The sequence below is a fragment of the Gorilla gorilla genome, chromosome 12 (assembly GCF_029281585.2).
Source record: "Gorilla gorilla gorilla isolate KB3781 chromosome 12, NHGRI_mGorGor1-v2.1_pri, whole genome shotgun sequence".
In the NCBI taxonomy this organism is placed as follows: domain Eukaryota; kingdom Metazoa; phylum Chordata; class Mammalia; order Primates; family Hominidae; genus Gorilla; species Gorilla gorilla.
This window is the reverse complement of record NC_073236.2, coordinates 34,491,173-34,508,496: the sequence shown is the minus strand read 5'-3', so window position 1 is coordinate 34,508,496 and position 17,324 is coordinate 34,491,173. Positions and strand designations below refer to the sequence as shown.

The 17,324-nt window shown below is 45.0% G+C and overlaps 1 protein-coding gene across 22 annotated transcripts in view; it reads left to right on the top strand.

Annotated features, from left to right (window-relative positions):
• Positions 1-17,324, top strand: part of KANSL3 (KAT8 regulatory NSL complex subunit 3) — a 57,875-nt gene that overhangs the window by 24,265 nt on the left and 16,286 nt on the right. For 4 of the 22 annotated variants that reach the window (XM_055378573.2, XM_063695560.1, XM_004031435.5 and 1 more), the window contains exons 6-20: positions 496-627; positions 1,189-1,305; positions 1,532-1,633; positions 1,742-1,813; positions 2,982-3,056; positions 3,237-3,394; positions 4,568-4,631; positions 5,066-5,266; positions 5,463-5,619; positions 8,613-8,804; positions 9,261-9,345; positions 9,744-9,874; positions 11,272-11,381; positions 11,796-12,018; positions 12,358-12,491. In XM_055378573.2, coding sequence (XP_055234548.1) covers positions 496-627; positions 1,189-1,305; positions 1,532-1,633; positions 1,742-1,813; positions 2,982-3,056; positions 3,237-3,394; positions 4,568-4,631; positions 5,066-5,266; positions 5,463-5,619; positions 8,613-8,804; positions 9,261-9,345; positions 9,744-9,874; positions 11,272-11,381; positions 11,796-12,018; positions 12,358-12,491 — 1,953 coding nt within the window. Of the gene's footprint in view, positions 1-495; positions 628-1,188; positions 1,306-1,531; positions 1,634-1,741; positions 1,814-2,981; positions 3,057-3,236; positions 3,395-4,567; positions 4,632-5,065; positions 5,267-5,462; positions 5,620-7,076; positions 7,155-8,612; positions 8,805-9,260; positions 9,346-9,743; positions 9,875-11,271; positions 11,382-11,795; positions 12,019-12,357; positions 14,458-15,945; positions 16,596-17,324 lie in introns of those variants that run through there. The other 18 variants (XM_063695554.1, XM_055378562.2, XM_063695555.1 and 15 more) reach the window with 15 other exon arrangements.

Here is a 17,324-nt window from a genome sequence, read left to right as displayed (position 1 = left end):
GTCTCAATAAATAAATAAATTCTTGTAAATATTCGAAAATAATCTTTAATATCCAATTAGGTAGATAGTTGACTAAACTACTCCCTTACATATGCACATATATATTAAATTGTTTTTACTTTATTATTATTCATAGTTAATTTGTCTCTGTGCATAACTGTCCCCATCCTTTTGTGTGTGTTTTTGTTTCTGATACGTTTTCTTTGGAAAGGTTCTCAGAAGTAGAAACATTTGGAAAAGGGATGGGAATACAGTTAAGTCCCTTGCTGCATATCCAGACTGCTTTCCAAAGGATTGTACCCATTCACTTTTCATGGTGGGAGCATACTTTTCACCCACTTATTTATATATATTCTTGATCCTGAGGAGGTTTTCAGAGGCTTAGTTGAAGTCTGTCTATGGCTTATAGTGGGGCTCTGTTCTTCTGCTTGATTGCTGGTGATGGAAGGTCTCCTGCTTTACACTGGAGTCATCTTTGATCTTTCTTCTTTGTAGATCCCAACCTTGATTGACCGGATGCTTGTGTCATCCAACACAAAGACTGGGGCTGCAGGAGCTGAGGCCTTGTCTCTCCTACTGAAGAGGCCCTGGGACCCTGCTGTGGGTGTGCTTTCTCATAACAAACCAGTAAGTTGGATGGCTCAGGACTTAACAATGGTACATAAAAATTTTAGACTCAAGCCTTAGAACCTTGGCAGGAGGATAAATGGCTTCTTTAACTATTTATTATTATTATTATTATTTGGGACAGAATCTTGCTCTGTTGCCCAGGCTAGAGTGCAGTGGCACGATCTCAGCTTACTGCAACCTCTGCCTCCTGGGTTCAGGCAATTCTCCTGCCTCAGACTCCTGAGTAGCTGAGATTACAGGCATGCACCACCATGCCCAGCTAATTTTTGTGTTTTCAGTAGTGACAGGATTTCACCATGTTGGCCAGGCTGGTCTCAAACTCCTAATCTCAGGTGATCCACTTGCCTCGGCCTCCCAAAGTGCTGGGATTGCAGGTGTGAGCCAGCATGACTGGCCGGCTTCTTTAACTATTATTAATAATTTAGTTTGCATAGTGCTTAACATAATTTCACAAGCAAAGGAGCATTGGTTGGGATGAGAAAGGTATTGGGATACTTGGAATTTCATGGAAGGACACTTCTCACTCACTGGTTTTTGGGTGGGATTCTTCCTCTTTAGAGCAAACTCCCTGGCTCTCCGCTGATTCTCATCGCCTCCTCTGGTCCCTCCAGCTCTGTGTTTCCCACTTCACGCCGCCACCGCTTCTGGCAATCTCAGCTGTCCTGCTTGGGCAAGGTATGTATGGGGGCAAGAGGAACTCCTTCCTGGCAGGGAATATAGTCTTGGAGGATTGAGGAGAAGAATATGTGGGAGGAGGTCAAAATGGATAACTTGAATGTGGAGCCTCCTCTAACCCTTCTTTCATGTGGAATTCCAAGGTTTTGGGTTTAGGGTAGGTTAAACAGAATTGAAAGATTTGAAACTTACCTCTGCTGGTGTGGGGGCTACTTCTTTCCTTCAGGTCATCCCTGTAGCCACCCATCTGCTGAACAATGGCAGTGGGGTAGGAGTTCTACAGTGTCTCGAGCATATGATTGGGGCAGTGAGAAGCAAAGTGCTGGAGGTGAGAATGCCCGTATTTCAGTACATTGTGGCATACTCAGCATTCTGGGGTTGTTCTGCACCTATCTTTGGCCTCCTGTCTTACTGTCTTCTTTCTCTTCCCATGAAGATTCACAGCCATTTCCCACACAAACCCATTATCTTGATTGGCTGGAACACAGGAGCTTTGGTGGCCTGTCATGTAAGTAATTTCTATCTTATTTGGAGGTTGTCCTGGGATGGAATACCACTAATGATAGCTACCATTGAGTCCTTTACTGTGTGTCAGGCTCTGTGCTAGATACTTTACCTATATAATTGCATTTTAAACTGTAGAAGACAAATTTTATTAAAACAATTTTTAATTTATTTTGGAAAACTTTAAGCAGAAACAAAAGCGGGTGTAGTATAATAAACCCCCGGATCCTCACCCAGCTTTACCAGTGATCAACCCTTGGCTGGGCTTGTTTCATCTCACCCTGCTCATTTTCTTTCTCCCCCAGATTGTTTTGAAGAAAATCCCAAATATAATAGCATTTTCACACACACACACACACACACACACACACACACACACACACACACACACACACACACACATACATATGGGTATATATCTATGGGAAAAAAAAAAGATCCCTTTTTTTCTCTAAACAGAAGTACCATACTGTTCTCCCACCTAAAAAACAACAGTAATTGTAGCTGGCAAATATTAATAGCTCTGGAATTTGATGCTGTGTTCATTTCAGTCTTTTTCCAAGACATCAAGGAATCTTTTCATATTTTACATATATTTGTATGTCTGTCAGTTTGTGTAAGTGTCCCTCATGTGTCCAAACCCTTAATTTTGCTTCATGCAGTCCAATCAAGTGTGATAGCTATGAGAGGAAGAAGGTCCCCATAGTCCCTGCTCCCAGGGTGTTAGGCCTTAGCAGTTTGCTCCAAGAAATCTAGGCTGTCTGGTAGCTATCCATTAAGTTCAATAGAGAGAATTTTTTTTCACTTAAGGGTTAATGGCAACATTGTGTTCTCTTGACTATATTTACTATTTGTGGAGAAAAATGGAGCAGGAGGGCTCTAGTTGAGGGGGTTGACAGGGTAGGAATACTGAACCTTCTATCCTATGGTTCAGCCACCTGCTGGGGTCCTCTTGGGGCCCCAGTTCTGTAGGTAGTGGCTGCTTATGGAATGACATACCTTGTATCTTGTGCTCTTACTGCTGCCATTGTGGCAGAAGATGCACCCGGATATTAGGACAGGAGAGGAAGAAGTGAGACTGTCTGGTGGGTCTGGACCACTCCTGGATTCTGGGTAGGCTGAGGTGCCATGAACTCAGTTGACGTTTAGACAAACTGTTCTGTTATTTACAGGTGTCAGTAATGGAGTATGTCACTGCAGTTGTCTGCCTTGGGTTTCCTCTGCTTACTGTGGATGGCCCCAGAGGGGTAAGAATGTGGTAAAGCTGAGTGCTGGGTCATTGGCAGTGGGACTGCGAGTGTGCATGCCTTGTCCAAGCTGATGCTGAGGCTGACTGCAGTTGCACGGCTGATCCTCCTTAGTGGAGTTTCCGGGTCAGTGCTTTGTGAATATGAAGAAGCCGATTCTAAAACCTGTACCTGTTTTAGGATGTAGATGATCCCCTCTTGGATATGAAGACTCCAGTCCTCTTTGTCATTGGTCAGAATTCCCTTCAATGTCACCCTGAAGCCATGGAGGACTTCCGGGAGAAGATTCGAGCTGAGAACAGCTTGGTGGTGGTTGGGGGAGCTGATGACAATCTCAGGTGGGTGGATTCTCCCAGAGCTGCAAGAGAGCTGTGTTACAGTGTTAGAGATAAGCCTGTAAGCTGGCAATGTAACTACAGACCAGTCTGGTTCAGTTAAAAGACAGCATTAGCCGGGCGCAGTGGCTCACGCCTGTAATCCCAGGACTTTGGGAGGCTGAGGCAGGTGGATCACAAGGTCAGGAGATTGAGACCATCCCGGCTAACACGGTGAAACCCCGTCTCTACTAAAAATACAAAAAATTAGCCGGGCGTGGTGTCGGGCGCCTGTAGTCCCAGCTACTCGGGAGGCTGAGGCAGGAGAACGGTGTGAACCCGGAAGGCAGAGCTTGCAATGAGCCGAGATCCCGCCACTGCACTCCAGCCTGGGTGACAGAGCAAGACTCTGTCTCAAAAAAAAAAAAAAAAAAAAATTAAAAAAAGACAGCATTAAAAAAATCTTTTTTAATATTTGAAATTTCAGATTTATAAAAAGTTATAACACTAGTACAAAACAATTCCTATATACCCTTCACCTGATTTTCTAAATGTTAAACATCTTACATAGCCAAAGGGTAATTCTCAAAATCAAGAAATTAACATCTACATGATACTATAATTTACAGACTCATGTTTCATCAGTTGTTTCCCTAATGTCATTTTTCTGGTCCAGCATGCATCCAGCCCAGGATCACACTTGGATTTAGTTGCCATGTCTCCTCAGTCTCCTTTAATTTGATAGAGTTCCTCCATCTTTGTCTTTCACGACCTTGAGCTTTTTTTTTTTTTTTTTTTTTTTTTTTTTTGAGGTGGCGCCTGGCTCTGTAGCCTATGCTGGAGTGCAGTGGTGCAATCTCAGCTCACTGCAACCTCCGCCTCCTGAGTTCTGGATAGAGTTGATCTATTAAGCTATAGGTATAGGAATTCTGGAGCGGACTGTCCTGGGCACTGTGCTTGGTTTCTTTACATATGTTGTTTTGTTTAATCCCCACAACTCCATGAATGGGATGTTATGATTCCGCATTTTGCAGACACGGAAACAGGTTCGGAGAGGTTGCATTACCTGCCTAAGGCTAACATGGCCCTCCTTCTGGGGCTAGAAAATAAACAACCCAGAAAAGAAATACATTCTTATTTTCATAGGATGCCATGGAATGTGTAAGAAGTAAACATGTCATCCTTTTTGTTTCTTAGAATAAGCAAAGCAAAGAAGAAATCAGAAGGGTTGACTCAGAGCATGGTGGACAGATGTATTCAGGTAAACAGTTGTTTTGTGTGCTTTTCTCAGCTAGGCTTGCCTTTCTGTAGCCTTTTAGGTTTGGTCTTATTGGTAGTTGTCTCTTTGGCTCTAAGGCCTCCACTGGGGCCTCTGGTAGGTCTCAGTCATAAGCAAAGAAAAGAAAAATGGGAGTGGTGAATTAATGTAAGCAAAGCATCACGGGGGAGAGTGTTGGAAAAGTGGTGGAATTTGACCACCCCAGAGCTCCCCCTGACAGAGGCACTCGCTGGTCTTCTTGAACGACAGTTGCTCAGAAGCCTGGGATTTGCGCCAGACCTTGTTTGAGTGGGGAAGGACTGGCACATGCGGATGCCAGAGCTGAGGGAGAATCTGGTTTAGTTGGAAAGTATATGAGAGGTTCCCATTCTCCAGATGAGGACTAAAAGGCCTTGGTTGGCTCCTCTCTACAATAGGATGAGATTGTGGACTTTCTGACTGGAGTGCTCACTCGTGCTGAGGGTCACATGGGCTCTGAACCTCGGGATCAGGATGCTGAGAAGAAGAAGAAGCCCCGCGATGTGGCCCGCAGAGACTTGGCCTTTGAAGTCCCTGAGCGGGGCAGTCGACCTGCCTCCCCAGCTGCCAAGCTGCCCGCCTCACCCTCAGGCTCGGAGGTAGTGTGAGCAGGGAGGGAGCGCTTTTGCTGGGGAATCAGCACAGAGTTGGTTCCCTAATTTCCTGGGGATGCCTCTGTCTTATTAGTGCCATGGGCCTGTGAGTTCCTACAAGGGGAATTCCAGAGGGACATGCTGACTCATGGTCAGATCCTAGTAACATTGTCTTATCTCTTGACCTTCTCACCTTACTCAGGATCTCTCCAGTGTGTCCAGCAGCCCCACCTCCAGTCCCAAGACCAAAGTGACCACGGTGACCTCTGCCCAGAAGTCCAGTCAGATTGGAAGCTCTCAGCTGCTGAAGAGACATGTGCAGCGGACAGAAGCTGTGCTGACCCACAAACAAGCTCAAGGTATAGGCACTTGGCCAGTGGCTCCTCTTGGGTCTGTCTTCTGTAGTTCATGTCACATGGCAGTTGCACAGTATTGATATCTATGGCTTTTTTCAGGGGGATGTGAGAGGCACCCTTTCTCACATTTCTGTGCAGGCAAAATTCAAAATTAATTATTGAAATGAATGCCAAGGCCTCTGAGTTAGTGGGGCTTTGTGATCACTAGTTATAGCTTTGTCTTGCTGTTCTGGGGAGGCTAGGCTTTATGAACATGTATATTGGCCTAAACTTTTTTCTACCTTGGCAGCCACTCCTCCAGTTGAGGCTCTCCAATCATATGTATTGGGTGATTGATTTTAATCAGATTCTAGGGCAACTCACCTGGCATCATGCCCTTTCTTTGTTTGACCCTTGAAGTGTTAAGATTCTCACACTGAGACTTTCAGTGAAGTTTATCAGGGTTCTCTGCAGACAGGTTTCAGATGAAGCTGGGAAGTATTCATATAGTCGAAAGTAAGAGTTTGGTGAGCTGCGAGTGCTATGAAAGGAGCTATAGAAAAGGGAGAGTTCATTGGATAGGGAAAGAAACAGTGGTTCTGTCCCCCTTCCCCCACATTGATCCAGTTGGGTGGCCTTGAGGTAAGGCCTCTTGGGCATTGGTGTTTAACGATGTGTCCAGGAGCATGTGTCACCTGAGCTTTTCAGGAATAGGGGTGCCTGGGAAGAGGCAGCAGCCAGAGCTGGCTGTCTGGCAGACAGACGTGGAGGGGATAGGAGGCTCATCTGTTTACTTTCCCTGTGTTTCTTTTAGTGGAGCCAAATGATCAGAACCGAAACCCAGACCTCTTTGTGAGTTTGCTTGTAAGAGTAGTACTAACAAGGAGTAGAAGTGTGAGTGGATGGGAGGAGTTGAGAAATGAGGCCAGGCCCCAAGGGTCTGCGCGGATGCTCTGCCATGGATCTTCATGAGTGGTGGCCAGAGCCAAGTCCCGTGTGGACAGTGTGTCTTTACACTTCTGAAGAAGACAGAGCTGGTGGTCTGCTGTGCTTCTGCAGAGGGTGATTAGTTGAGAATCTAAGGAGTTTGGAAGGCTGATTGGCGAGCTGGGTTTGAAATGGGGATCTAGGGTGTCATGGGGGAGAGTAGCAGCTTTAGAACCCTGGCTTAGCAGAGCTGATGGGCAAACGGGGAATACTAATAGCGAACATATATGGAGTCCTTGCTGTGTGCCATGCCTTCTTCATGGCACTCGCATTGCTGTAGTTTGTTGAGTTTTGGCATGGCCCCATGAGGCAGATAGTACTATTCAGTTTTAGATGCTTCTACAGACCGACTCCGTGGCAGAGTCAGGTTGCCATGCAGTAATTTCAGAAGGAGCCCCTATTGGCCATTTTCTACAACCTTTTTTCTTATTCCCTCTCTTTTTCTCCCTTCTCTGGCTGGCTGTGATTCTGTAATTCTTTCTGATTCATTCCAGCACAGTTTGCTGCTTTTCTGAAACAAAATATGCTGGTGAGGAAAGCTCTTCCTCCTGGCACCTCCTCCTGTCTCTTTGGTGAGTATTACTCTTTCTTGCCTGCTCGTCCACTACATTCTGCTCCTCAACCCCTTATTTATTTTCCATCTCTGCCTCTCATCTGCCTCAGTTTGGTTTCCTCCTGTTCTTTTCTCTCTCTTTCTTTGTATTCTTTTGTTTTGCTGACCCCTTTTGCTTACTCTGTAGTCTTTGCCCTTTTTCCATTCTTTTGTTTGCTTCTCATGGTGTTTTCTTTTTTGTCGCTTAGTGTGGTTCTTTCTTTCACTATGATCTTGGCTCTGCTGCTTTTTTGTATGTCTGTGGCATTGCCTGAGTCTCAGTTTCCTTGTGTGTTTTTCTCCCTGCCTCTTGTCCTGTGTTTATCTGGTGGCTACAAGCCTACCAGCCACATATCAGCATAGAACCTGAAACTCCTTTCCCCTACACCCTCCTTCCTACTCTGATTTTAGCCAGTGCATTTGTCCCCTAAGCAATCCTTCTAGCTGGTTATGTCCTGACTGTTGACTCATGCCAGGACCCCTCCTCCCTCCTCATGTGACTGCTGCCTTCCTCCCCACCCCAGTCTTTGCTTCCCTGTGCTACAAGAGGACTAGGGTGGACTTCTGGGTTTAAAGAGGAGGGAATCTTTGAGGAAGCTTGAAAGATAACCTAAGAGTCCGAAAAGCTTGGCTGTATACATGATGAGCCTGTTTGATTCAGTGGAAGTGGAAGCCCATGTGTGAACAGATGGCCTTTGTCTGTACTAGTATACATGACCTGGGGACTAGGTTGTGACATGGGCCAGTGTTGCCCTGTTACTTTTGGGTAGGAGCCGTGAGGTTGCCTGGTTGAGGTACTCTCTGTCCTAGTAGCTACTCATAGCCAGCTTTTAGTCCTGGTGACACTCCTCTTCATTGCCTCCATTTGGCAAGTGGATCCTCAACTGTGGGCTCTTAGGGCAGGGTGGGACTCTTGAGAGCCTTTGGAAAACTCTACTTTTTAGAGAGGACTGGATGACCTGCTCCTCCATGAGTTCTCATAGAATGTTTAATGTCCCCAACTGTGTGATGATGTGGGGAGGGCTTCAGACAGGAAGATGATCACATTTTTTGAGTCTCAGAAGGACTGTTTACTCATTCTGTTGAGTCCTCTATTTTTGTTGTTGTTGCCATTGGCCTTGGCTAGGCAGGGTCAGGATGTCTTCTGTCTTTTAATTCCTACCAACTCAGGGCCCCTTCTCTTCCGACTCCAGTGCAGGATGAGGGATGAGAAGGGTGCCATCCTCTAAGAAGGGCAAAGTGGGGTCCCCCACGGACAGGGCCTGAGTGAAGTGGTCCTGAAGCATGGGCAGTCTCCTTTGAGGGGTGGCCCTGTACGTAGAGCGGTTCTCCTGTGTGTTCTACATTCTACACATGGCTGTGTTGGTGCTGGTATTGACTGAGTGTCTGTTGGGATTTTTTGGATTGTGGAGGATCTCAACTCAGCTCCATCTCTTAGTTCCCATTTCATCAGAACCACCAGAGGAAGGAGAGAAAGAGGATCTTAGGGTTCAGCTGAAGCGACACCATCCCTCGAGTCCTCTTCCTGGCAGTAAGACCTCCAAACGACCGAAGATCAAGGTGTCCCTTATCTCCCAAGGGGACACAGCTGGAGGGCCTTGTGCTCCTTCCCAAGGAAGTGCTCCAGAAGGTGAGTTTCTCTTGGTACGTTAAATGAGAACTGAGCTCTCTCAGGTACACAGCATTGCCCTTTGGTGGCCATTCACCAGCATTTCAGCCTTTGCTTCATTTTGAGAGATGCCCGGAGCAAAGAAGACATGAGTCTGTACATGTGGGTAAAGTGGGCATGAGTCCGTCTGAATGAGGACCAGGCAGGCAGAATATGAGAGGAAGCTGTGCCGTCGTTCAAAGCATCCTATATTTTGTTCTTTTTTTGTTTGTTTCAATTAAAGGTACAGAATATTTCAGGAAGTTTAGAAAATAGAAGGAAAAAATAACCCCAACTCTCCCTACTCTAGCATAGTTCATCTTTTTTCATTTTCCAGTTTTCGTCCGTAATATCTTGCATTCAGCCTAAGCTGTGGAACCTGGAAACGTAGAGGCCAAATAGGACTGACCAGGGGCCTTGGGGTTTTCTGTTTTGAAGCTGCAGGTGGGAAGCCCATCACCATGACACTGGGGCAGGCTTCAGCAGGGGCCAAGGAGCTCACAGGACTTCTCACCACAGCCAAGTGAGTGTTTATTGGACCATTTGTGTCTATTCCTTTTTTCCCTTCCCTCTGTTTCTGGTTTATTTAGTGCTTTGGAAAATGATGGATTCTGGATTCTTGTCAGTTTTGGAAATGTGACTTACTTCTGATTGGGATCTTTGTCTTGCTTTTGAGTCAACCCAGAGTTCACTTTTACTTAAGACTCCAAAGTGTCCCCTGGCTTTTGCTATAAGTCCTGTAAGTAAGGACTTTTAGAAGACTAGAGGCCAGGTACAGAAAGTGGGGCAAAGAAGCTGAAGGTTTTTGGTGTATGTCTGCTGCTGAAAACCTTGCTGGGCCCCACTCTGTACCCTGCCAGTGTTGCTAGGGCTTGCTGTCCTGTGACCTTTGGATAACAGAGCTCCTTCCTTTGTCTCCAGGTCCAGTTCTTCTGAAGGTGGAGTCTCAGCCAGCCCAGTCCCTTCAGTGGTCTCCAGCAGCACTGCACCCAGTGCCTTGCACACACTGCAGAGCCGCCTGGTGGCCACATCTCCTGGCGGCTCCCTCCCAGGTATCTTGTGGCCCAGCATTCTCCCCTTCCAACACAGAATTTTTGGTCCGCTGCTTCTGGGTGGTCCTGGGAAAGCATCCGTGGAGCTGAAGCCACAGGATGGGCCTCTGGGTCTTAGAGTGATCATAGAGGCTTGACGTGAAGCTGGAATTAGCTTGGGCAGAGGGATTCCTTGGCCTTGAATAAATGCAGTGAGTAAATGTCCTGGTCTGCAAGTGAGTAAATGTTCCAGTCTACAGGTGCTGTATCCTCTACTGTAAGGAGAAATAGCCGATAGGACATATATGTATAGTCAGCCTTTGTTATCCACAGGAGATTGGTTCTAGGACCCTCACCACTAACAAAATCCATGGATGCTCAAGTCCCTTATATGAAATTATGTCATACCGTTGGAATTCTATATCCACAGGTTTCTATCCATGGTTGTCTGAATCTGCAAATCTGCTGTGAAGCCCACAGATAATTGAGAGCTGACTGTGGTTTTACTTTGCTGTTTTAAGCACATCTGACTGAATAAAACTGGAAATGGTGCTACACTGGGCATTAGCAAAATGAGACATTTTTCTGTCTGTGCTTGTCTCTCACTTTGTCCTACCCACTAAGCCTACTTTGAAAGGCCTGTTGCCTGAGCTCAGCAGGGCCAAAGCATTGCAGAAACCCTCTCCTGGCCAGGCATGGTGACACACCTGTAATCCCAACACTTTGGGAGGCCGAGGTGGGTGGATCACCTGAGGTCAGGAGTTTGAGACCAGCCTGGCCAATATGGTGAAACCCCGTTTCTACTAAAAATACAAAAAATTAGCCGGGTGTGGTGGTGGGCACTTGTAATCCCAGCTGCTTGGTAGGCTGAGGCAGGAGAATCGCTTGAACCCAGGAGGTGGAGGTTGCAGTGAGCTGAGATTGTGCCATTGTGCTCCAGCCTGGGCAACAAGAGCGAAACTCCGTCTCAAAAAAAAAAAAAAAAAGAAAAAGAAAATAAACCCTTTTCCTTTAAGAGAACCTTTCTTATTGCTTTGAGGCTGCTTCCTTACTGCTTTGATTGTGTGAGGCGAAGTGAAAGTTGGATATTTAGAATTCTTTTGGCTTAAAAAGTTCTTCTTCCCTGGAAAGAAAGGAACAAACTTGGATTTCTCAAAATGGTCTAAAATGTATGACTGATGGTTTGCAGCAGGTGCAGAGCAAGTCCGGGGCAGTGTCTGGCACAGTACCTTTCCTGTGTGGCATCCATTGAGTGTGTGCCTGGCTGGGGAGAGCTTCCCGCCTTCTTTCTGAGGACGGGTGTCCAAGGGCAAGCACCACTGGTGTTTTAGTTGGTGGTGAGGGTGGATGGATGTGGCTGCTCTCGGGATAGTGCAAGTGATTGAGTCTCTACTGATTCCTGCTATGTCCTCTCTTAGGGGCCACATCAGCCAGCAGCCTCCTCCAAGGCCTCAGCTTCAGCTTGCAGGATATCAGCAGCAAGACCTCTGGCCTTCCAGCAAATCCCTCCCCAGGACCAGCCCCACAGGTGCACATCTGCCATCTGCTGGGCTGGGCAGGTGTAGGGAGGAGGCCTCCTCAGCTTAGTTGGTTTTGGCAGGGAAACTAGGTCTGGAGTCAGTGGATCAAGGAGAAACAGCCTTCTAGCTACACAGCAGGGAACTTACAAAAGTTAAGGTCTATCATTTACTGTGTGACCTTGGGCAAGTTTCTTGACCACTCTGTTTTTGTTTCCTTGTCTATAAAATGAGGTAATAATAGTACCTCCCTCATAGAGTTGTTATAAGAATGAAATAATATATGCAAAATGCCTGGAAGAGTACCTTGCATGTAGTAGGCACTCAATACATGTTAGCCTTTAATAATATGCTGTGGGCCCTCCAAACTCGAACGTTGCTGTTGGGCGACAGCTTCTGATCACCTGGGCTTGTGTGTCCCACAGGCCACCAGTGTGAAGTTGCCCACCCCCATGCAGAGCCTGGGTGCCATCACCACGGGCACCAGCACCATTGTCCGTACCATTCCTGTGGCCACCACTCTCTCCTCCTTGGGTGCCACTCCTGGTGGGAAGCCCACAGCCATCCACCAGCTGCTGACCAATGGGGGCCTCGCTAAGTTGGCAAGCAGCCTCCCTGGCCTGGCTCAGATCTCTAACCAAGCATCAGGTGAGTCTCTCATGAGAACTGTGGGGACTCCCAGATCTGGGATCTTTCCCCCAGGACCTTCCCATCTCATGTGGGCAAGGTATGATGTTGAAACCAGTCCCACAGGGTCCTGGCATTGACCTTTGGATTCAGCTGTGTGGACCCATCCCCCGGAGAGGTTGAGAGTACACAGGCTGTTTCCTGTTGCCTTTCAGATTGACTGATAGGGCATAGATGACCCAGCTGGGGAGGAGGCCAAGGGACTGTGTTATGTGGGGGAGAAGCTCTCCAGGAAAGGAAAGCCTCAGTAGAAGGTGGAGAGTGTGACTCAAAAATTCTGCTTCTCTCTCTTTATCTCAGGCTTGAAGGTCCCCACCACCATTACTCTGACACTTCGTGGCCAGCCGAGCAGGATCACTACACTGAGCCCTATGGGCTCAGGAGCAGCCCCATCTGAGGAGTCCTCTTCCCAGGTGCTGCCCTCCAGCTCACAGGTGAGTCTGCCAGGAAGGACTGAGGACATCGGCTTCATTATTGGGAAGTTTAAGACCAGCTGACTGGCTGATTGAAGGGGCTGCCCATGCACTGGACAGACGAGATTCAGATTCAAATTCAAATCTGGATTCTGGAGTTTGTGGCTTTATAATATTGAGCGAATCATGGACATCTTTGAGCTTCCTCTTCTACATCCCTCCCTTGATATTGTGAAGATTACATATGTTCAAGTGGGTAGCAGTGTCTAGTATTTAATGTTTTTGTTTACTTTTCCTTTCGTTTCATTTTTTTCTCATCCTTGGTTTCATCCTTCAGAGGTTATGAGTAGAGGCTACTTGGCTAATGCTCTTTCTTTGTTTTTATTTTTATTTTTTGAGATGGAGTCTTGCTCTATCGCCCAAGCTGGAGTGCAGGGATGCGATCTCGGCTCCCTGCAACCTCCACCTCCCCGGTTCAAGCAATTCTCCTGCCTCAGCCTCCCAAGTAACTGGGATTACAGGCGCCCGCCACCATGCCCAGCTACAACAGGGTTTCACCGTGTTGACCAGGCTGGCCTCGTACTCCTGACCTCAAGTGATCTACTTGTCTCGGCCTCTGAAAGTGCTGGGATTACAGGTGTGAGCCACCGCTCCTGGCCCTTTCTTTGTTTTTAAGGACATGGAGACAGAGATATCTCACTATGTTGCCCAAGCTGGCCTTGAACTCCTAGGTTTAAGTGGTCCTCCCGCCTCGGCCCCCAAGTCTTTCTTTGACATTGGGTTTCTAGCACTGTGCCTTCCCATATCTTAGCATTTATTGCTGTCTTTTTAGGGCGCAGCTAGGTTTTTATAGGTCTCACCCAGGAAGTCATGATTAGTTTCTCTTAGCTGATCTAATTTCCACTGTGACCTTTTCAAGTCAAATATTTCTAATCTTAAAATGGTAATCTGAGGAGCCACTCAAAGATTAGAAGTTAAGCCAAAAAACAGTTTGAGTCTAGTACTGAGTGTGCTTTCCTTCAGTATCCGCTATACAGCCAAGGCCTTCCTGTGTCTCCCTGTCCTTTCCACCATGTCAACCTGCTTGTGAACTGGAGGTGCAGTGATAGTTCCTGAGCCATTCTAAAAGCTCTTCTGTCTCTTCCTCTTTAGGGAAAATACTGCACAGAGGTCAACACCTGACATTCATTGGGATCATAGCTACCTTTTTTTGCAGAGGGATGGAAATGTTTTAATTTTATCTTATTTCTTATTTTTTCAATTCTAAAAATGATTATGCTTATTTTAAATGATTCAAACATTATAGAAATAATTAATTTAGAAAGGGAAAGTTTCCCATGATGCTACTCCTAGAGATGATGTTCACTGTTAATAGCCTGATATGGATCCATTCAGATTTTTTTTTCTACACAAAGTATGTTATTTTATTTATTTTGTACAGAGTATGGACTGTTTTGTAACTTGCCTTTTTTTATAAATCATGTCGTGACACGTTTCCCTGTCTGTGTATTTTCAGAGGCTGGCTAGTATTTCACTGAGTAGATGTATGAAGATGTATTTCACCACCTTCTGTTAGGTAGATAGCTGGGTTCTATTTTGGTTTTTGATATTTTAAATAATGCTCTGGTGAACACTTGTTTATTCTTGTGTACCTCTGGGAGCATTTTTCCAGGCCAGAGAATAAGTAGAGGATGTGTACCTCTAATATCTGGGCAGCTGCTCACTAACTGCCCTTCAAAAAGTTTTTGCTACTTTACAATTCTAGCCACAGTGATGAAAATATGTTTCATATTTTGTGGAAATCAATATTTTTAACTTTATTAATCTGGGTGAAAAATGAAATTGTTTTAATGTGCATTTTCCTGATTACTTAAGAAGTTTTATGTCTTTTATGAAATGTTTGTCATACTCTTTGAATTATAGTGGCTTTGTATATTCAGATGTTAAATCTTTATCTGTTACACAAATTACATATATGTTATTCCTGTCAGTGGCTCATATTTTTTTTTCTTTCTATTGAAGCATTCATTGAATGTCAGTCTTTTAACTTTTATTTCTAGATCATACAGCCATTTAAATTTTTCATATAGTAAAATCTTCAGATATTTTCCTTTATAGCTCCAAAGTTTTATGCCTTAAGAAAGCTAGCCCTATCATAAGAATATAAAAGTAATCCTTTTTGTTTTTAAAATTTGAATTGTGGTAAAACATATATAACATACAATTTACCATTTTAGCCATGTTTCAAGCTTACAGTTCAGTAGCATTGAGCACATTCACATTGTGGTACAGCCATCACCACCATCCATCTCCAGAACTTTTCTGTCATCCCATATTGAAACTCTCTCTTTGTGTTTTCTTATAATGCTTTTGCTTGTTTCCTTTAATTCCTTATAGTTCACTTTTGTATGTTAAGTGAGGTAAGGATGAGTCCATTCATCATTCCTCCACTCATCTAAAATCCACTGCTGTCACATTCTAAAGTACTGAACACATATGGGCCTGTTCTGTAGTTTTGAATTTGTCTATCCTACGCTGGCCTTCTGTTATGGGTTGATAGTATGGATCTTGAAGTTAAGGGAGTGTCAATTCTGTTTCTAGTTTGCTAAGATAATCTTCATTCTTTTCCTTTCTCATGATAGTTTTGAATTTTTTCCATTATTCTTTTAGAATCACATGAAATGAATGAGGATAAACATTTCCTCTTTTTTTTTTTTTTTTTTTTTTGAGACAGTCTCACTCTTGTCACCCAGGCTGGAGTGCAGTGGCACGATCTCAGCTCACTGCAATCTCTGCCTGCCAAGTTCAAGCTATTCTCTTGCCTCAGCCTCCTGAGTAGCTGGGACTATAGGCTCATGCCACCACCCCCAGCTAATTTTTGTATTTTTAGTAGAGACAGGGTTTCACCATGTTGTCCAGGCTTGTCTTGAACTCCTGATCTCAAGTGATCCACCCACCTCGGCCTCCCAAAGTGTTGGGATTACAGGCGTGAGCCATCATGTCCGGCCAATATTTCCTTCTAATCAGTTAAAATGATGAGTTACTTGAATAGGTTTCCTAATATCAAACTGTGTGAATTCTAGATGCAGTGGCTTTTTCAGTGTGTCCTATTCTTTTTATTGTACATACAAAGGCAACAAGACCCTATCAAAAGAACGAAATGAAAAAAGAAAGAAGCTAAGCGTTTCAAAAGAAAAGCATGTCTATTCTATTTGCTTTTATTTTACTTAGGATTTTGGCATCTATATTAATCTCCTCAGGCTTTGGCCCATAGTTTTCTTCCCCTCCACCCCCTACTTCTGTGTATGTGCTTTCCTTTGTCTAGTTATGTAAAAGGGGTAATTCAATCCTTGTAGAATGAGATGGGAAGTGCTTTTCCCCTCTCATACTCTAAAACAGTTTTATAGTACAGAAATGATAGTTCCTTGATGGGTTGATAGAAGTGACCTACAAAGCCATTTGGGCCTGTTTTTAGGGTGTCTTCATCTTTGCTGATGCCATGTTGATGGACAACTAGAACACAGATCCTGCCACGTGATCCCTTCCTCCTGTGTTAGGTAATCCGTCTCAGCTTGCCATGGCCTGGGCCAGCCAGTTACCATTGAGAAGAGAGTAGAGGTCATTGAGAATCCCCCTTTTCCGGGGCTCAGTTGAAGCACAGAATAAAGATCAAGGTCTGGCCTTCTAACTGATGATGTTAACATGAGATTAGTTTTCATCTTAATAGAATGGACGTAGGCTGGGCATGGTGGTTCACGCCTGTAATCCCAGCACTTTGAGAGACCTAGGCGGGTGGATCACGAGGTCAAGAGATCGAAACCATCTTGACCAAAATGGTGAAACCCCATCTCTACTAAAAATACAAAAATTAGCTGGATGTGGTGGCATGCACCTGTAATCCCAGCTACTTGGGAGGCTGAGTCAGGAGAATTGCTTGAACCTGGGAGGTGGAGGTTGCAGTGAGCTGAGATTGTGCCATTGCACTCCAGCCTGGGCAACAGAGCCAGACTCTGTCTCAAAAAAATAAAATAAATAAATAAAATAAAGTGGATATGTAATTGCTAGGAGGGGTCAGGTGGTGATTCTTTTCCAACAAGCAAGGGGATGTTATTAGATTAAGGCTTCTTGCTGATTCAGAAGCTTCTAATAGCTCTGTTCAGATTGCCAGACAGAGCACTGGACTATGGGTCAGGTCATCTGTTTTCAGCCAGCTGTGTGATCCTGGGCAAATCACCTATCCTTCTGGGCTTTGGTTTTCTTACCTGGTTTAAAGAGGAAGTTGACTTAATTCAGTGACTGTTGTGGTGGCAGGATCAGAATCTCCTCAGGCTTTGGAAACCTACGTTTTTTAATGCTTAGAAACAAACTACCCATTTTTTGACGTTTATAAGGCAATTGGAAATTTTAACACTGACTGGATAGTTCTTGATATTACGGAATTGTTAACCTTTTTAATGTGTGATAATGGTATTGTTAGGATTTTAAAACAGTCCTTTTTTATTTTGGGGTTCCATACTGCAATATTTTTGGATGGAATGAATTTAAAAAGAAAAGTGAACACCAACTAGACTTCTCTAAGATCTGTATAAGCACCTAATTATCTGTTTTGTTTCTGGCACTGATTGGTGTTTACTATGTGTTTCCTTCATGGGAATGGACTATTGTGTACTCATCACAGCTGAGAAGCTGCAGGGAGGAAGAGGACAGACAGAGACTGTGTTGTGCCCTGCATCAGGGTCCAAAAAATGGACTCCCTGCCTGTGGTTATAGGATCTCTCTCCTCTCTGTCCTGCTGGCCATACCAGGACCTTGTCAGCCTGGCAAGCAGCACCTCTAGCTGGAGGCCTCTGGCAG